Consider the following 20667-nt stretch of genomic DNA (forward strand, 5'->3'; position numbering starts at 1 on the left):
AATTGCTGACAATAATTTTCAAGTCTGTTGAATATATGACTAAATAGTACATGCAGCAATTTAGCGCAAGCAAATTTCAGCTTTATACGGAGCAGCTTTTTTAAATAATTTTTATATAGAAAATTTTCTAACTAATTTTTTTATTAAAAAATTACTTTAAAAACAATAAAAACAGTATATCAAGCGAAGCAGTCGGTGCTATTATCTTACGTGTAGCAGTTCAGCCCAATTTTGTGAGATTATCTCATAAGCTGGCATATCTTTGAGCTCAAATTTGATCAACTGCATTTGACCAAGACTTTATGCTTTCATATTTAGTCAACGTTGTTAAAAACACTATTCATATTTCAAAAGTCAAAAGCAAAAAAAAAAAAGACACGCTTTTCAAAGGCTCCAACCACCTGGAATAACTAGTTAGAATTCTTTACTTTTAGTTAGGTCATCTGTCGTTTTCTTATACGAGCGTTTCTCTCTTTGGCTCTCGCAGAAGCCTCTGATTGTGGAGGTCTTAATTGGCAAGGAAGGCTCGGGCTCAATTCGTTAATGAGCTCGTGAGTCGGGTTCGAACAGAATTTCAATTGCTCGTGGAGCGGCTCGTGAAAGGAGGAATGGTGGGGGTGGAAGGCTGAACGATAGGAAGGAAGAGCCGAAGCTGCGTGTCGGATGGGAACTATGTGTGGGATGCGGAATTGTGTGCTAATGGCAGAACCCACGTTCGAAACGAACTTGAAACTGTGTGTGAACCGAATGCGGAAGCCGCTCAATGACCTGCTTGACAACTCTTTTTTGGTGGTGAGTTGAGCTCGAGCTCGACTCGAGTTCAAGCTCGTGATTTGTCTCACGAGTTAAGCCTAATTTGAGCTTGACTGAAATTATTTGCACCCCAAATTATAGCTTATCAAATTCTCTAATTTTTTTTTATTTTTGATCTTCTTAATTGATAATTATGTCAGATATCTATTTTTCGTCAACAGCATCATTAAAAAAATTAACTTTATTTGTGTGTGTGTGTTTTTTTTTTTTTTTGAATGATGTGGAGTTAAATACTATTTTATTTCACACTAAGCATCTTCCAATCTTTCTATTGTATGAAAAAAAAAAATCTCTAAGATATTGCTTATAAAATATTTCGATATGATAAACATTATTGTCACACAAGATTTATAAATACACAAAAAGAAAATCATTAGAGTTTTTTTTTTAGGTTTAGAATTTGCTCTTTCAATTTATTCCCAAATTTAAATATAAGGGCATGGTACTTAATGATTGCATGTGTAACAAGAACTTGTAACAAGAACTTGTATTAAGAGGTTTAGAAGTGATTTTCTATGATATTTATTTATTTTGCTTATGAACTTAATTTTAATAAACCAAAAAAATTGCATTTATTTGAGCTATACTGAATTTCATTTGAAATATTTTCATTTTTTAAATATTATTTATTTTATTATCATTTAAGTAAATGCAAATTTTGTAATAATACCAATTAGCTCTATTATTTATTTTGTTAGGAAAAATTTTTGTCACCTAAATATTATAAACAACAACATCAGCAATATCAAACCTCTATCGAACTATGTGGGGTCAACTACATTAATCTTTTTTTCTCCATTGTGTCATGTTTAAAGTTAAACTCTCATTTAAATATAATAAAGATAGGACATTTTAAATATTTTATAACCAAGTCTTTTTAGGTCTCTCTCTATATTTCTTAACATAAGTTAAATCTAATACATCTACTTTTCTAATCAAGTCATTGGAAGGCCGTCGTTTTATGTGACAAAATCATCTTAGGCGACTCTCTATAATCTTAACTTCCACTGGAGCCACTCCAACCCTTTCACGTATATGTTCAATATCTTATTTCTAAGAGTAAACCCACTCATCCATCCTAGCATCCTAATCTTTGTAATACTTAACTTAATATTATGCTTCTCTTTTAATGGCCAACATTCTGCACCATGAAGCATTACAGGTCTAACCACCATCTTATAGAATTTTCCCTTTAAGTTTGAGGAAGACTTTTCTATCACACAGGGACACAACATTTAAATTATTTTACTATAATAACAACATTTAAATTGTGAGGAACACAATGAATTTATCAAAATTTACTTCATTGTTTCATTTCATTGCCAATAATTTAATTATGATATACTTAAATGCATAAATTTAATTACTTATTTTTTATTAAGTGTTAGATTTGTAAATATATAATAATGAGTTATTTTACATATAATTTTTCCTTGATTTTATTGCCTTTATATATGATCAACAAAAGTAATGGTGGCTTTCACATCTTATAATTACTACTTTGTCCTCTTATTAAAAGCCCTAAATTAATTTAAAAATTGAACATATATCGACTTCTAAATACTTACAAGTTACAACAAAGTTCAAATTATTAAGTTTGTTTATATCTTAAATAGTACAAGTACAAATATGCTAAATTAATCCCTAATTATTTCCCTAATATAAATCCTAAATATTAATTAATTCATAAAAAATAAAAAATAATAAAATTAATTAATTCATTATATATAGATATATATAATTAATTAATTAATTTATATTTTTAGGTAGATTTATATTTATCTTTTCTCATGCTTAAGCTAACCTAAGAGTTAAGCTAAGCTTAAGCTAAACACAAATAAATTAACCATAAGCAACACCAAACTACCTCTGAGAATTTAAAAATATGGGATTAAGAGTTAATTAACTAATCTAATCTCACTCTTATGGATTTAATAAATCTATGGTTTTTGCCTTTTTGGAGCTATTTGTATGTTTTTGGGTTTTTGGAGCTATTAATGAGAAAGGGACTGAAGGATTATAATATTTGATTGAAGTGATAGATTGTAATGGTCGACAACCGCCCTCTTGCCGTCTCCGCCAGGCGCATTAGTTACTCTCTTACTTGCAGAGAAGTAGAAGAAATGGTGAAGGTTGTCGAATTTCAACGTGTCGGTTTCCGATTTCAGCTATTGCTTCTTATAGTTTCTTATTCGAGGGAGCAGAACGAGAAAAGCCCTCCATCCAATTTCGTCATTTGCTGCTCTGCGGGTTGGAACTGAGCAGAGCTACAGGGTTTAGACTTGGGAGATAGGGCTAACTGCTTTCGGGTTATTGGTAGAATGGAGGAGGACCTTGAAGTGGTGACAGGGATTTTTGGTGACGTTCGCGACTTTAGGTGGCGGGGATTTTTGCCAAACGTCTTCAGGTTGATTTCCAGAATGTCTTCTGGAGCTGTAACAGGGATTTTTGCCTTAGGTATGCTAGTTCCAGTTTGTTGTAATGTTTGTTTTCCTCCTCCTCCTCCTCTCTCTCTCTCTCTCTCTCTCTCTCTCTCTCTCTCTGCTGTAGTTGTGAGAATCAAAACATATCTTGTTTCATTTAAATTGCATAATTTGTTTTGACGGAACAATAATTTCTACCTATTTTTAGTTAACATGGTGATGCAACCTTAATCTTTGATATTAACTTTGATGTAGATCTTAAAGGCTAGGTTTCCCTAATGTGACATGATGTAATGCAAAAAAATCACACTCTTAGTTAACAAACCATCAATGCAAGCAAGTATTCTTCTCTCTGTAAAGAATTCTTGAGGCGGGAAGAAGTTTCCTTCTTGAGCTTATTGTGAGAGGAGAGGGAGAGAGCTGAATCAGAACTTTATTGCTTAATCCTCCTCTAATAACAACCTATAGAGCCTATTTAAAGACAGAAAAAGCAACACTAATGGCAATACAAGCCATTCAAGAAAACTAAAGAAATGAACACCTAAAGCTAATAGAAAAAATATAAAAAACCAACTGAACTTGGATCGCAAAAACTCTAACAATCTCCACATTGATCCAACTTCTGTCAAAAACCCTTACAGAACCTCTGAATCAAACCATTCATCTCTTGAATCTGTTGCCACTACCAAGTTAGAGTCATCTTTGAGTTCAACTCTTTGTCATTTCTCTCTATTTGGACAAGTTCTTTTAAAATGTCCCTCTTTGTGGCAAAGATAGCACTTCTTGCTCATTCTCTCTTTTCTAACTTCATATTTGCCCCTAACCAACAACATGCCACCATTCGTTTCCTCATTAATCTCTGATTTCTGTTGAATATCTTTTAACATCAATACTGACTTTATAAAAGTCTGCTTCCCATACAACATTGTATCAACGATGTGTTCATAAGTTTTCGGCAGCGACCTAAGCAAGATGATGCCCTGATCTTCTTCATCATTCTGCATCAACATTCTGCAGATCAAGAATTATCTTGTTGAAGTCATCTATGTGTTTTCGAAGATTCTTTCATTTGAAGGGTATACAATTGCTTCTTCAATATCAGATGATTTGCAAGAGATTTTTTTAAGAATAGTGATTCTAATTTCTCCCATACCTCACTGGCTGTTTTTTTATAGGCAACCTCTCGTAACACCTTGTCACCAAGGGAAAGTAAGACTGTGTTGTGAACCTTCAATTGCATTTCTTTTGCCTTCACCTGATCGGTCAATGTCGCAAATCCATCTTTAGATATTGTCTCCAATAGCCCATGATGGACTAACGATGTCTTTATCTTGATCTGCCATAGGCTGAATCATTTTCTCCAGTGAATATGTCAATCTCGGATCTTTGGACTGACATGATTCTCTCCAACTCGAAGTTGTTTCAATCTGGAAGCTCCACCTCAAAGATCTAGAATGATCTTTATTGCGGGCTAGAATATTCGCAGCGGTAGAGTGAGTAAACTTTTCTTCTTAGCGATGCACGAATATCCAGCACACAAATAGAGAGAGAGAAGTAAAATATCTAATCTTTTTTACGTGGAAAGCCCGAAGAGGGAAAACCACGAGGACTCGCCCAAGTGAAAAGGCTACTAAATTTGAGTGAATTACAAAAGTTGACCCATCTCTTGACTTAGAGGCGGTCAAATTACAATAGTTTGGAGAGTTAGACAAATGTCTAGTGATGTTCGGGCAGATGTCCGATGGCATCTGGGAAGAAGTTTAGCTGATGGGGAATGATCTGACAAAGGTAGGGAGGAAGTCCGGCGACGCTCGACTATCAGGTGGAAGTCTAGAGGCGGTCGACGATCCGGTGGTGAACCGATGAAGGTCGGGCTGAAATCCGGTGGTGGTCGGCGGCCGAGTAGAAGTCTGGCTGAGGCCGGCGGCTGGGTGGAAGTTCGGCTGGGGTCGACGACTCGGTGGTAGTCCAACGACCGCCGGGCAGAATTACAGCGACGGTTGGCACCCGAGTGGAAGTCCGTCTGCAATCGGGTATTGGCGGTGGTTCGACAATGGTTGGGTTGAAGTCCGACGGAGGTTGGTGGCTGGGCGGTGGTTCAACGAAGGTGGAGCTGAAGCCCGGCGACGATTAGCGACCGGATTGAAGTCCAGTGGCAGTCGGCGGCCGGGTGGAACTCTGACGGTGGTTGGCGGCTGTGCGGTGGTTCGACGAAGTTCGGGCTGAAGTCCGGCGGCGGTAGGTGGCCTGGTGGAAGTCCAGCAGCAATCGACGGCCGGGCGAAGGTCTGGTGGAAGTCCGGCAGCGGTCGGTGGCCGAGTGGTGGTCTGACGAAGGTCGGGATGAAGTCTATTGGCGGTCGGGCGGTTATCCGATGATGGTCGAGCTGAAGTCCGGCAGTGCTTGGGCTGAAGTCCTGCGGCAGTCGACGACCGGGCTGAAGTCCAGTCGGCGGTCGAGCGGTGGCCCGACGAAGGTCAGGCTAAAATCCGGCGGCGATTGGCAGCCAGGTGGTGGTCTGAACAACACATTTACCTACTTCTTCGTCTGTATGAACCACACTAACTGATTGATCTTTTGTTCTTCAAATTGCCGTTAAAATCGTCGAAATTCTGTTCTGATATCAATTGTTGTGCAAACAACGAAAATAAAACCAGAATCAAAGCTTAATCATACAAATACACGACGATTTATATGGTTTGGCGAAGATGCCTACGTCTATGGGGAGGGGTTGATTTCAATATTGCGGAGAAACAAATATGATTACAATTGGCTTTCACACTCATACCTCTGCAACAACCCTCAAATTCCTTTAAATAGATTTGAGACAAAACAAATAAGGAAAATTTTCCTAATTTAAGCATCAATTAAATCCCTAATTAATGTAATAATCAGTCCCCTAATTAATACATTAATTACCCATCAAAGATTTTCAAAATAAGGCTTATTTAGATTTGAAAAGATTTCCAAATCAACAAAAGAGAATTAAGGGATGAAGAATAATAACCTAAATATTTTATGGTGGGTTAGTGGATGAGGATAATAACATAAGGATTTTATCTTGATTCTTATGGAAGCACAACAAACTCGCAATCTCATATAAAGGGAGGGAGGGACGATTAACAAGATGGAAGATGGGTTAGAATGGTTGCTTAAAATTCAATTGGAATTGATTTAGTGGTAGAACTAGGGAAGAACTGTTATTGGCTCCCACCCTCCTTGATTAGAGAAAAGCTGTATGTGGCTATGTATAGTATGAAATTCTACTCCTCTTGCAACTATATATATTATAAAATAATTCCTCCAGAATTTTGTATGGGTCCTTCTGTCTCCTCGCACTTGAGATTATAATGCCACCACTGAACTACTCCATTTTAGTAATTTCAAAAAATTTTAGTTGATTCTTATTTGAAATCTTTAGTTTTCAGTGTTTCAAATAGTTTTACTTAGATTGGCAGTCTTCTAAACGTTAGTTTGATGAAGAAATCGGAAGAAGCTTGTTGCAGAGAGAATGAGAAGAGTTAAAAAGGCAAGACAACATTTGCATCCATTCGTCAAAGAAATGAATAGCTAGTTAGACATTGTTTTCACGGCCCATGGTTGTGGCCGTATTAGCTGGTCTTCATTGTTTCATTGTCACCGAAGCCTCGAAAACTTGGGTAAGGAAATCGATAATTAGAACTGCATAGGTGAGAGGTATGTGAAAGAGATTGAAGCTGACAGAACCAAGATGATTTATAGAGAAAAGCAGAAAGTAAACTGCTCGCTCAAATCTGGAGCTCTTTTTTTGGCAGTTTCTCAAGAAGTTATTTTTGTGTATGCTTCCCGTCCTGGAAAAGTGTGATTCAAATTCAACTATGCTTCCATTTCTTTGCTGTACCTACACTATTCATTTTTACCACCTTTGACATCATTAATATAGGTGTTTTTCACTGGTCAGAAAATGTATATAATTCCAGACTTGTGTACTCCATGCTAACTTCATTCATAGGAATTGATGATTTTTCTACAATCTGGGTATTTACAGTTTCCAGGTCATGATCATTTGCATTTTTCCTTAACCCTTCAGCATTTTTTTTATTAATGTTTTAGTTTAACCTTTGTTCTCATTGTTCTTTCTGTTGCGCTTGTTTATTGGTTACCTGCATGTATGATTGCGTGCTGCTTCAAAGCTTCTGTATTTAAGAGCTTTCTCAGTACTGACAAAATCGCACTAACATTGACATTTTTCAATGCTTTATTTGCAGGTGGTACTTTCATGGGAGTACTTAGTGGTGCTTTGGCAGGTCGGGCATCTGACACTGGCATTGTTCGAGGTGCTGCGCTAGGAGCAATTGTGGGAGCTGTTCTTGCTATTGAGGTTCTGGAGGCTTACCATGCTTACCGGCGTGCAGATCAGTCAAGATCTCAAAGCACATATGATGCTAGACGACTCAGGGTTAGATGTTCTAATGCAACTAGTATGATGTGTGGGATGCCTTCATGAATAGTAAAATAGCATATTCATGGATCACTAGTTATCAGTAATACAAACAACTTACTTTAAATGAGAACATGCAATAGTAGTGTTTAAACCAAAATTATAATTCATTGTTTTTCAAATATTATCTTTGTTTAGTGCTTTTACAAAGATAAGTCGCTATTTAAGTTTTAATGAGTCTAATCAAAATCTTTGTAAGTGACATAATCATCATTTTTTGTTAACTAAACTAATCACTTAACTTGCATTTGCAATGTATGTAGAAGGGAAAATGCTCTACTCAAAACATCAACAAGTTTATTATTTGTTCCAGCATAATCTGTAAGGGTAAAAAGGTTATTTTTATAAAAACTCAACTCACGCATGCAAAAAAGAACCTCACAGCGGAAGAGGTGAAAGTTTTTCCTCTTGCAATTGTGGTAGTGGAGATTTGTTCGATGGTATCATAGTGGTGTGGGAGTTGCTAGTTCGGAAGGGGATCAAACTTAATATGAGGGATTAGGTTTGGTTCAAAGGACCTTTACTATGCTGATTGAAAAGGTCGGGACAATATTATTGTAGCTAAAATTAAGGGATTAAAGTGCTTGTATCCCAATTTTCTTTCTTTGGTTTTATTGTTGACCATTATGAAACGACTTATGCTTTAAGGTTTCACCACATCAAATTAGAATTTCAGTGAAAATTGTCAAAAATATTGATTCTCTTCTTATTATCAGAAACAATCAGTTTACTAGTGTTGTTGCATTTCGTTTTACCAGCATGTATGTATCTTTCATCTATTTGCTTATTCACCAATCCAGCTTATTATTTCATTAAAGCTGGGTTGTTTCTATTTTGAATTAATGATTTGATCTTTCTACTACTTGCAGACAGATTTTGTAGAGGAGCTCTTTTATGATAGATTTGTACCACATCAATTTTCCTCGGCTAGGCCAATGGCTTACCATTGGCAGGTGAGAATCGATATGTGCTCATAGCTTTTGCATTTTTAATCATGATAGTATAACTTGAATTCATCCAGCCTGAAATTTTCCATCGATGTCATTCGAGGCTTTCACTTCATGCCGGTTATTTATAAAGTTGGTTTTGAGATGAACTCTTACAAATTTGTTCAGTTCCCTAATTTTATTTTTTATGGCTTTTAACCTTCATTCACATTTAAGTTCTTAATCTACATGCATCAAATTCAGAAACGTAGTTCATTGAGTGTGCTTCTCCAGCACTCAAAGGAGGACATTTGTCTCTTTTAGTTCCTCACCGATTCCCTCTCGGTTCTAGGATTTCTTGGAGAGATTGAAAGTTTTGGTGATGCATATGAGAAGAAGGCTTTGTTTGTGAGGTGATTTTGATTTTTTCAATATATCTTGGGTTTCGACTTATTTGTGCATGGGTGTACTTGGGAATTAGAAAAGAGTTAGCAAGTTCTCTTATTTTGTACACCACAATTATGACTTCTTTGTTAAGTGTATCAGATCCTCTTTAGATCAGGTGCTCTCTCTTCTCCTATGAATGTGAGTTTGATTGAACTACCACATAGATAATGGTGTCTCTTTGTGGTTGTTTCCTCTATTTTGTAATAGTTTGTGGTACTTCATTCTTGGTTATACTGACACAACTGCTTCTGATTTTTTGGCATCCTTGTTACTATAAAATATCATAATAGAGTTTTGAGATCAAATACCATGAAGTTTGAAATTGAAAAGTTTGATCTTTCAAATAGTTTTGGCCTTTGGAAAAAATTGATTATGAATTTTATCTTGGTTCCATTCTTCTATATTTGGCTTGCCAAGCATCTTAACGTAAGTCATTACTATGATTAGGTACGTGATATCTCTGGCGAAGTTGCATCAAAGGGCTTATCAGGGGATCTGTTAATAAAGCTTCCATCTTATGTGATACCTCACAATGAAAGAGATGGCCATGGAGAGAGCATCTGTTGCACCATTTGTCTACAGGTATTATTTGCTCAACAAGCATATTAGTTTTGAGACTTATATATTCTCTTGTTCCATAGGAATATTTACACCATTTTATGAATTCAAAGGGCCCATTTGTTTTCTAGAAGTTACAATATACTTTAAAAAATATAAATTTCTTTGAACTTTAGTTGCTTGAATGTAATTGGAAATCAACATTATATTTAAACACTACAAATACCTTCAAAACTCTCCCACGATGATTTGAATTTTACGCTCACCCCCCTCCCCCAAAAAAAAGGCAAAAAAAAGCCCGAAACGTGCTTCTATCTACAAGGATGCTTCTATCTACAAGGAATCAAAAGAGCTTTTAGGATCCGCTTGAGATGACTATAGCTTTTTATAAAGGTGGTTGCAAAGCTGCTACGATAAAATTAACTTTTTTGAAAGTTGTAAAAAACAGTTTTCTTGCACAAAAATTTATTAAAAACAGCAAAAAAATAATGTCCAAATAAAACTTATTGTTGCAATATGAAAATCAAAGCAATAAAAACTTTGTCCCAAATAAAGGCTTAATCGAAAAAAATAAGTTTTTGTGGATCTCAAAATTTTGTAATTTGTTTTAACATAAATATAATAATAAAGAAATTAATCAAAATTCATATTGAACTGATCTCCAAATAATCTAAAAACTTTAAAGATGCACTTCAAAATTTTGGCCAATATATCCTTTTACCAATTTTTTCCCATTTACCTATTGAATCCATAATGGAAGACGATACTTTGAAGAACTATTTCTGTGCATTTGATACCGAATCATATTTCACTAGCATATAATTATGTGCTGTTCCTTCAGGATATCGTGGGAGGGGAGACTGTAAGGAAATTGCCTCCATGCTTTCATACATTTCACCTCTTGTGTGTGGATAAATGGCTCGCTGCACATAGCTCTTGCCCTTTGTGCAGGCAATGTCTAGCTTTAACTACCAGTGACTGAAGAAACATACAGATGCAATGTTCCATGGTTTGCATTACTCTTTGTATGATAGTGTAAAAATGCTGTAAATATGTTCATCCCATCAATTTTGCTCCATCTTTTTTAAGTTTAGGGTTTAGCGTTTGCGATGGTCTGCAACTGAAAAATCTTCTGAATTGAAGTTAGTGGAGCTATTGTATGGATGGATGAATTATTCTGTGTGGACGTCGAATGCTGTTTGGAGACTAATCAGAATGTGTCCCGTCACCCCTACGCTCGGTATTGTTTGGTACCGCGGCTCGGTATTACTGATGTGGCGTATACTGGTTGGTCTCTGGATGACGTTTTACATCCGGTCTCTGCACACAATAATTTATTGTATGGATGAGTGATGAGTGCTTATAGTTTGCTTTCTTATAGGTTATCAATTGTAAAATTTATTTGATGGGCAAGCTATTTGAACTGGTTAACTATTTGTTTTTCACCTCAAAGTCTGTATGTAATGTTTATTTGTGGCGACAAATAAAATTGAAGAGATGGTTATTACAGTTTTTAGTTCAGCGGCGATCCTGAAATGGAATTAATGGCAGAAATAAGCTAAAAAAAGGAAAAACTGTTAGAATATCATAATCATTAAATAATACTATTAAAATTTTAAATATTCATAGTATTTTTATGTTATTATGATTAAATTTATGAATATTAAATAATTTAATTATATTATTAATAATTTCATATTATTTGTTAAAAGTTTTAATTATATTTATGTGACATTGTATCATATTAAAGATCTATATAATAAAAGTAGTTTCATTATTTTTTCTCTCTCTTATAAAAAAAATAGTTTCATTATGATATAATGTAGGATTTATTTTGCAATCAGCTTGGTCTTAAATATTTAAAATAATATCAACTAGGATAAATTCATTTTTTTGCATGGGTAAAGTTACCTTTCTTAGATTAAGGAAAATATAAGCTAAGTAGAATGTTCATATGAGATATTAATTGAGATATAGGTTTTATTTAAGATTGGTTTTTTTTTACTGCTTCTTCAAAAGCTTTTTTAGTTAAAAAATTAATATTTTTATATAAAAAATTTGTTTTAAATAGTAAAATAGTTGTACCACACAAAGCCTACATTGTGATCAGAAGTATTTTTGATAGACTCAGAAAAATACCGATTGACGAAAAGTAATATTTTTTGACAGTTTTAAAAAGAAATACAACGTTTAGATTTGTGAGCTAGAATAAGATTTTATTTGAGACAGCTTTATTAATGCTTCGAAGTAATTTTTTTGTAGTAAAAAATTATTTTAAGAAGCAACAAAAAAACCGTCCCAAATGAAGCCCAAATAGCTAAAATTGGTGGGGGATTAAGCAATGACTGGTTTCAAAAATATGATTAAATTTTAATAATATGCCTGATAAGATAATGATTAACCTTTTAAAATAAGTAATGCAATATCTGTAGTAATTGAATAGCAGAAGAATTGTGTTAAAAGGCTAAAATTAAGCTCAAAAATATATTTAATATGAGGCTCTTTCAAAATTAGTTTGAAATATAATTTTGAATTTATATTATATTTACTTCAAAGTTAAAAGAAAATTGCAATTCCTGTGTAATAAAAACACTGAAATTATGTTGCCACTGCCAGCAAAAAAAAATTCAAGTAAATTTTTTTCTACATTCAAACATATTATATATACATAAGCTTCTCATTTAAGCGTAGTAATATGTACCTTGGTCTAATTTTGGAGTAAAACTGTGCAGGTCATTTGGATTCCCAAAAGATGATTTCTCCTTGCTCTCCAGACAAGCCCAAATCCTTAAGTCTCCTCTCCTGATAGTATTCGAGAGTATCCAGTTCCGATTCTCGTGCACCAAAAACTTGCTCAATTTGCAGGAGCACCTTCTTCTCCCCTGATCGTATGCCAATAGCAATCTCTGACCTTGGATCCAGTCCTCCCCTTTCCATTAGCTTTTCATCCTACAAATTTTGCGCATTAAACGTAACGAGTTTTTATATCGCTAACACTTAAAACAAGTCTATTTACCTATCTAACACATACATTTCTATTTGCCTATATACCACTTAAAAATCCTAACCCTCATCAAAACTACCACTTTGTTTCCGTCCCGTCAAACCAAAAACTTGATTGTCTGCTACGCCTTCACCTCCTCTTCCTCTCGCTCGGTCGGCACATCAATGCGTTCCACTAGGTATGCTCTTCTCCATCTTGCTATGCCGTTTTGGTGTTCGAATAGCTTCTTTCGCTCGCAATCGGCTTTGGTAAAGTAAAACAATTACATCAATCAGTTACAAAAACATTGCATATGACAAGTTCTTCCTACTCTCTATTTTGTCGCTGATTCTACAGAACCTAGAATATATTACCAAAAAATCCTATTAATATATGTTCTAAAAGTTTGACACTATTTCTACAAGCTCTTCCTCCTCCGATCTATTAATGGCACGCTTCTGCTCTAGGTTGGATAGTAAGTGAATAAAATATCTAAAGAGAAGGAATGTTTGTATAGCCACTGGCTGGAGATGACGCCAAGCGGTTAGATTCGTAAAAGGGAGAAGACGAGCAGCGTGAGATTCACAAACGGTGTGATTCAAACTCAGAGAGGAAGCTAGCTGCTCGAGTTAAAGGTTCTGTTACGCGTGAACCAGCCCAGGAGGGGCCGGCTGGACCCAGTTCAGCCCGGGTCTACACCAGGCGGGGGCGGAAACGCCCAGAGGAGGGGGCGGACAAGGTGGACCCCACTTGAGGCTGATTTAATTATGTGGGAGGGAAATTTTTGAATGCAAAGGACTGTTTAGGTAATTTGTAGGAATCCTTTATTGTTAATTAGGAGGATTAGGAGGGAGAGGGGCTCATCTTGAATTTGAATCATTTTTGAGATCTAGGGTTTGTGTTCTTGGGCTCTAGGCTACGGCTAGAGATTTGGAGAGTTTTTCCTTCCTCTCGAATTGAAGGAAAGTTGTATCTTGCAAGTGCTTTTCATTTCTCATTAAATAAAAGTGTTTGCTTCGTTTCTCTTACGTTTTCTCCTTCGTTTTGATAGGTAAATAGACCTATTTTAATTGTTAGCTATGTAAAAACACTAATCAGTAAAATTGAAGTTGAAGTGGGTGCATAATATGTAAGAAGTTGAAGTTGGATGCATGGCAGAAAACAATTTCAGCCGCACAATCTGTTCTCCAAGGTTTGATGGTTAACAAGTATAAGATACCATACAAACTTACATCATAGGTTTATAGAGAATTAAAGCATAAAGAGAGTGTAAATGCACAAGCTATAGAGATTTATAGTAACTACTGGAAGAATCATCATCGACTTTTCACTGGTGTTGCACACCGTGTTAGTGAGATCATCCTCTTTCTTTTTAAGAGGGTTTTATATTTTATATGATTAAAATTATAATACCAAATCGTATTTTTTCTTATATTGCCCCCCACTTAAAAATAAAATCTAAATTCACCAGCCTCTAGCTACTGTAATATTGAACATTATTTTCTTTATAAAACACAACATATTTAACTTTGGCTTCGTTTGAGATGGCTTTTTTATTGCTTATTGAAGCAACTTTTTAGTATAAAAATTAAAAAAATGTACTAAAAAATTGCTTCAAGAAGCAATAAAAAAACTGTTCCAAACGAGCCTTTGTCAGCAGTGAGCCAAGTAATTTTCGCTATTTTTACAGCACTGGAATGCATGGTTGGCAAAAGTTCCTTGAACTATTACGAAAAGTTTCTTAGTTTACCTCTTCAACTGTTGTTTGATAATAGGAGAGTGCAGAAGTGCAAGAATCTTGAATCACCCGGCAAATCATCTCCTCATTGGCACGGCTTACAGGTAACTCCAGATGACCCCAAACTGTGTTTCTGAAAAGAGACTCCAAGAGGAAGGCATCTGTTCCCCCAAGAGCCACCAGCCGCAGATATGGGAGCATCAATGGTGGAAGGGGACGGTCAAGCACAATATCAAAATATGCAGTTTCCCCTAAGCCATTTGATTCTGCAATATCCAGTTTGTCTCCATAAAATGGATCCGATTCAGAAATCTCTAGTGTCATGGTATAAAGCTCCCGACTTTTGTTGTTTGATTCTATGAAGCCATAGTCAAGGGCCAGCTCCGCATTGCTCTTCTGTAGATCATACTGTATGTAAATCTGACGGGTAGATCATTCATTAGTTTTGATGTAGGTTAAATGCGTTATAGGAATTCAAAACTCTAACAAAAAAAGATTTATTGAATAAAATAATTACATGAAAAAGAATAATGATTGCAAGTAAAGTTGCCTCATTATGCCTTCAGCGATGAAAATGAAAAGCACTGTTATTATGACTCATGCTTCGATTTAGATAATCATAGAATTTTGAATCCTCATGTGATAATTGTTCTATTTAGAGGTGGCAGAAATCGTCAAGATGAGCTTCGGTAAAATTTCCATGGAAATTTTGAATAAAGTATTGTATTAATGTCAAATAAGTGTTATACGTTGGACAAATTCTACTTCAAAACAATAACAACGACATCAAGCCTTTGTCCCACTACGAGGGGTTGGCTACATGAATCCTTTTATTCCATTATGTCCTGTTAAAAGTCAAATTCTCATTTAAATATAATAAAGAAAGATCATTTTTAATATTTTATAACAAAGTCTTTTTAGGTCTACCTCTACTTTTCTTAACATAAGTCAAATCTAATACCTCAACTTTCCTAACCGGGTCATCGGAAGGCCTCCGCTTAATGTGACCAAACCATCTAAGGCGACTCTCTCTAATCTTATCAACCACTAGAGCTACTCCAACCTTTTAACGTATATGCTCATTTCGTATCCTATCTCTAAGGGTAAAGCCACTCATCCACCTATGCATCCTCATCTCTGCAACACTTAACTTAGTATTATGTTTCACTTTTAATGGCCAACATTCAGCACCATAAAGCATTGTAGGTCTCACCACAAATTCTACTTTCATTCAATCAAAATAATGAAAAACGTGAATACCATTAACAGGTTCACCAACAAGCATTCATCTTCACATCTCTATCATCAATGAGTAGAAAAACATAACTAGAAAAATAAAGTGCAGTTTAACTTTACCTGTTCACCAGTATTAACAGATGCAGGGGTACGCAATGAAAATATAAGTTCACGGGAAAATAATCCCTTGCCTTTGATCTCCCAACAAGTGTCTTCAGAAGTAATGCTCGAATTATGGTTAATCTGATCATGCAGATCAAATAATCATCAATGGAACCAAAAGTTTTGAAAGATTATGCCACTGAAGAGGCAAAAAAGATAAGTGTCTAGATATTTTGAAGTATGGAATATTTAGTTGTTCTATTCAATAAGGATGTCTAGGTATGGGTTCTTACAAGATCAGCTAATGGAATTAGAACAAGCTTATCACCACGAAGGCCTGAAAATGCCCTTGATCTCAGTATTCCGAAGGCCCATAGAAAATCAGAAGAATTAATTGTCTTCTGGAAAAGATGCTTGTTAGGAAGTATAACTTCGTCTTCTACTTTGGTGAATTCATTTTGAACGTATTCTTTTACACCAAATGTTGTGTTCAATAGTTGAGTTCCTAGAAAAAGAGATGTGCATCAGTTCATTAAAAAAATTTGACAGATTAAGGACAGAAATAATGTTTAGATCAGAACTACTAAACAACATATTTCAACTTGTTTTGGAAATAATAGATACAGATATATACAATACAATTCAAATTTAAAGTTTTTATAAGCCAGTTCAAGTGAATAAACTGACGAGAAAAACTAAAGTAATAGTCAAAACATGTGAATAATTGAATCTGCTGAAGGCTTCAACATCAGCATTAAAAAATGATTCACAAACATAATGTCTCAAAAATAAAGTTTCAGTGGCGAGAAACTGTACTGATAGAAGATAATTACAAGTATCAAAAAGAATGAAGCAGTAGAAGCCATTTTCAAAAAAGAAATAATGGTATCACATGCTGCAACTTCAAACACTGATACCAACAGGATAACATATCTTTCCATTGCAATAAGTTCATGTACTGCTAAAAAGAAAAATTGCATGCTTGTCACAAACAGCAGGGATCTAGGTTAATTAAGAAAAGTAAGCACAGTATATAACAGATTCACAACGCAAGTGGTCGTGCAAACTTAATTAATTATGACTGTAAATCGTCCACTCAAGATTCCTTTGTAATAGCGGGCAGTTCTTGAGTTACCACAAGCCTTTTCTTTTACCCTTCCTCTCTCAGGAACTTGACAATAATCTAAAACCTTTACAATATCTAATTGTTAGGAGGGTGGAGCACCAGGGTGTCAAATAAAGCCTAATGAGTTAGTAGACGAGCATCCATTAGCCCAAAAGCATACCAATTGATAAATGTCACTACTACTATATTAAAAACTCAACTCTTGTTTCACTTTCAATGTGAACAATTTTATCTTTCACTCTCAGGGAGAGAGTTATTGAGCATAGATTACGGCGTGATACTAATGTTTCTCAAAATCAATTTTGATTCATGTTGGGTAAGTCTACTATGGAAGCTATATATTTATTAAGAGCTTTGATAGAAAAATATAGAGAGAATAATGAGGAGCTACGTATGATATTTATTGATTTAGAGAAAGCATATAATAAAGTTCCAAGAGAAATGCTCTGGAGAGTTCTAAAAAAGGAAGGAATTAATAATGCTTATATTCAAGTCATTAAGAAAATGAAAGCACGAGCTATTACTAGTGTTCAAACACAACATGGTTTGACCAAGTATTTTCCTATATTAGTTGGATTACACATGGATCAGCTTTAAGCCCATATCTTTTTGTCTTAGTCATGGATGTTCTTACTAGACATTTGCAAAAGGATGTACAATGGTGTATGTTTTTGCTAATGATATTCTTATTGTTGATAAGACTATAGAGGGAGTTGAAGAAAACTTGAATTATGAGGTCAATCTTGTAATTTTATAAAAAATAGATCTAGTGGGGAGTTTGTGACTTTGGGTGATCAAGTCATTAAAAAGAGTATACATTTTAGATATCTCCGGTCTATTGTTCAAAGTGATGGTGAAATAAATGAAGATATTAGTAATAGAATTCAAGTTGACTGGTTGAAGTGGATGAATGAATCAAGTCTATTGTGTGACAGAAAAGTGCCACTCAAACTTAAGGAAAAATTCTATAAGATGGTGGTGAGAACTATAATGCTTTATGGCGCAGAATGTTGGTTGTTAAAAGAGAAGCATAAAATTAAGTGTTGCAGAGATGAGGATGCTTAGGTGGATGAGTGGCTTCACTCTTAGAGACATAACGTGAAACGAGTATATACGTGAAAAGGTTGGAGTAACTCCAATGGCAGATACAATTAAAGGGCACCTTAAATGGTTTGGTCACATAAAGTGTAGGCCTTTTGATGACCCAAAGAGGAGAGTAGATGTATTAGATTTGGCCTAAAGAGGACTCAATAGAGAAAAATGATTCATGTAGCCAACCTCACATAGTGGGATAAAGGCTTGATATTGTTGTTGTTGTACTCTCAAGGAATTTGTGGGCTTTTGAAGACAGAATATGCTTTTAAAAGACAGATTAGGACAACATCCCAAATATCTTCCCTAACTAGTGGTGTACTTGACTAGATTTTATTTAATTATGAGGGATCAAGTTTCTCGTGAGTATAAACCTGATAGTAAATCATATCTAAAAAATTCAAAATACTATCAATTAGGGAAGATAATTGGGCTTTAATTGGTGGTTAGAAGTTTAAATTTCTAGGTGTTGGGAAAAGCTTCTAGCTTTTATGCAAAAGTGTTAACCCCTAAATAAAAAATGATGGACCACAAAGAAATCACAAAGAGATCAAGTGCACACATAGAAAACTAAGACTTATATAATACGATTTAAACAATGTCTATGTCCACAGGAGAGGAGAGACGATTTTATCCACTAAATACTCATCAGTCATTCCCAAATTCCAATTATACCCACACTCAGTACATAAGTCCAAAATAATACTCTCACATACAAAGTTACCTCCCACAAACTACTAGCCACTAAGATGAAATTGGCTAGAACCCGTGCTCATGATGCTGGTGAATGTTGAAATCCAACAATTGTTGTGCATTTTTCATTCAATCATATGAAACCTGCATGAGATTCACCCAGTCTTGAACGTTTCTCGATGTTGATAGAAGTAGCTAAGATCCATTGGCACCGCAAATCGTATGGAACGCTTGATCACAGACAAACGACGGACGATGGATTGTCCAGGATCTAGTTTAACCCAATGAATTAATAGATGAACATCCATTAACACGAAATTTTAAGCCAATAGATAAGGGTTTACGATGATATCAGGATTTTTTATTTCACTTCCAATAGCCAACAGGAGCCTATTTTTCATTTCACTCTCACAAGGATCTTACCACTAGTATCTTTATTCCACTTGAAAAGCCAAACCATTGTGCTCGTCTTTACCCCATCTATTCAAAGTCATCCAACAAATGCAGTCATTAGAAAAGCTAAAACCAAATCGAACAACCTAACGAAGATGGTTCAGAGTGTCTCAATCATACAAAAGTACATATAAGATTAATCACACAGGCTCATAAAAGGTTTAGTTATCAACAAGCTACTGGCACTGACCTCGCATCTGGGATAACTCCTCCTCGGACCTGCACTGCAAAATGAAACGACACTCATAAACCCCACAAAATCTCTACAAATCTATATCACTTTCTCCCCTGTTAAACTCTTTCTCACCAGAAAATAGGAGAATCAGTCTCCGGCGGGAGAATATCGAGGTAGGGTCGCCACAAGGATGCAGCGCCCATGGCCTTCTCCCTTAGAAGGAAAAGCGCGATGGCGACCCATGGTTTTAACCCAAGGGTCACAGGACCGATCTCAGAAGCGGCGACGGTGTTGGTATTAATCCAGAGCTTCTTGGGAACCTCCACGACCACTTCGTTCCGCAACATATCACGCTCAGCCACAAGCCCTAGTCCTTCCGGCACGACCGCAGGCCTCACTGGCGGCGGAGGCTGTGTAAGTGTGCCACGCTCGCGGAGCCATCGCCAGAAGTCGGCGATTGCAGATTCAGAGGGAAGGGCGGCAGCGGCTAGTTTAATACCTCTTTGATGCAATTTTGCTGAGGAATGGCGAGAGAAAATGAGGGCGGGGATGGTTGTCGAGGAACGTTGGAAAGATAGAGGAGACGGAGGATGTAAGGAGATGTGGAGCAGCGCCATCGTTAGCTGCTTTGCTTGCTTCGCAGCTATCTTAGATATTAGGGTATGAAAAAAGTAAAAAACTATTTTCCACTTTAAAATGTAAAACGTAAAAATGCCAGTAATTCATTTCCAATTTGATTTCATTTCTTTCTTATTTTCTTCGCTACATGCAAAGATAACAATCTCTTTCTTATTTAACGTTTGTCTTTAGCATCCTAATTTTTTTATCTAGGTGAATAGTCCGACGTTAATATTGAGTCGCATTGTTCACCTACCGAATGTTAGCGTTAGATTTGGAGTTCGAATACAATAAATAGCGAACGACATAATGTGATATACCGTTCAGTTGGAGATGGTCATGGTCCTCATGGATAGAGCGACAAATTTCAGTGCATAACTGGAAAGCTTTTTCGGTGATAAAGTTAGGAACACATATGTAATATATAAAATTTTAATATTTCATTTCTATCAACTATAAATTAAATATGAGTACAAAAAATAAAATATTATAATTTATAGTTGGGGTGTCAATTTTTGACACGACTCGAACCCGACCCGGAAAAATCCGGGTTCAACAAATCAACCCGTTTTAAAAATCGGGTCGGATTCGGGTTGACCCAGCAACCCGAAAATGATCTGAAATTGACACGAAAACTCCTATTTGACTCGGAAACCCGAGATTGATCTGATTTTGACCCGAAAATCAAAGATTGACCCGATTTTTTACCCGAAAAATTGAAATTTTAGGTCAACTTCGGATCATTCGTGTCGGGTTGAGTTGACCCGGACCCGAACAGGACGGGTCAGTTTCGGGTTCGACCCG

At 35.7% G+C, this 20667-nt stretch overlaps 2 protein-coding genes across 5 annotated transcripts; one reads left to right on the forward strand and one right to left on the reverse strand.

The window, feature by feature from the left end:
• The first annotated feature begins 7482 nt into the window (after positions 1-7482).
• Positions 7483-11156, forward strand: LOC110107878 (NEP1-interacting protein-like 2). Its single transcript, XM_028696794.1, has 4 exons — positions 7483-7674; positions 8586-8669; positions 9537-9671; positions 10489-11156. The coding sequence occupies exons 1-4, from the start codon at positions 7495-7497 to the stop codon at positions 10627-10629; spliced, it is 540 nt and encodes a 179-aa protein (XP_028552627.1). The 5' UTR covers positions 7483-7494; the 3' UTR covers positions 10630-11156.
• Positions 11157-12226: 1070 nt separating this feature from the next.
• On the reverse strand, positions 12227-19895 carry LOC110107875 (fructose-bisphosphate aldolase-lysine N-methyltransferase, chloroplastic). 4 transcript variants are annotated; one of them, XM_028696849.1, is made up of 7 exons: positions 19378-19895; positions 19261-19289; positions 19041-19097; positions 16000-16211; positions 15725-15847; positions 14381-14788; positions 12227-12596 (listed from the first exon to the last, which is right to left on the reverse strand). In XM_028696849.1, the coding sequence occupies exons 1-7, from the start codon at positions 19860-19862 to the stop codon at positions 12381-12383; spliced, it is 1530 nt and encodes a 509-aa protein (XP_028552682.1). In that variant the 5' UTR covers positions 19863-19895; the 3' UTR covers positions 12227-12380. The 4 variants fall into 4 exon arrangements, with proteins under 4 accessions (XP_028552682.1, XP_028552681.1, XP_028552683.1 ...); XM_028696848.1 differs by having other exon boundaries at positions 19236-19294; XM_028696850.1 differs by lacking the exon at positions 19041-19097 and having other exon boundaries at positions 19236-19294.
• Positions 19896-20667: the final 772 nt, after the last annotated feature.

Source organism: Dendrobium catenatum, unplaced genomic scaffold (assembly GCF_001605985.2).
Source record: "Dendrobium catenatum unplaced genomic scaffold, ASM160598v2 fragScaff_scaffold_847, whole genome shotgun sequence".
In the NCBI taxonomy this organism is placed as follows: Eukaryota; Viridiplantae; Streptophyta; class Magnoliopsida; order Asparagales; family Orchidaceae; genus Dendrobium; species Dendrobium catenatum.

Bases quoted from the DNA above. Each gene is read 5' to 3' on its own strand.
- LOC110107878 (XM_028696794.1), top strand. From the start codon at position 7,495: ATGGGAGTACTTAGTGGTGCTTTGGCAGGTCGGGCATCTGACACTGGC. The intron at 7,675-8,585 runs GTTAGATGTTCT...TACTACTTGCAG, and splicing joins ATGATGCTAGACGACTCAGG to ACAGATTTTGTAGAGGAGCT. The intron at 8,670-9,536 runs GTGAGAATCGAT...TACTATGATTAG, and splicing joins CAATGGCTTACCATTGGCAG to GTACGTGATATCTCTGGCGA.
- LOC110107875 (XM_028696848.1), bottom strand. From the start codon at position 19,862: ATGGCGCTGCTCCACATCTCCTTACATCCTCCGTCTCCTCTATCTTTC. The intron at 19,295-19,377 runs GTGAGAAAGAGT...TTCATTTTGCAG, and splicing joins ACTGATTCTCCTATTTTCTG to TGCAGGTCCGAGGAGGAGTT. The intron at 12,597-14,380 runs GTAAACTAAGAA...CAAAATTTGTAG, and splicing joins ATCAAACAACAGTTGAAGAG to GATGAAAAGCTAATGGAAAG.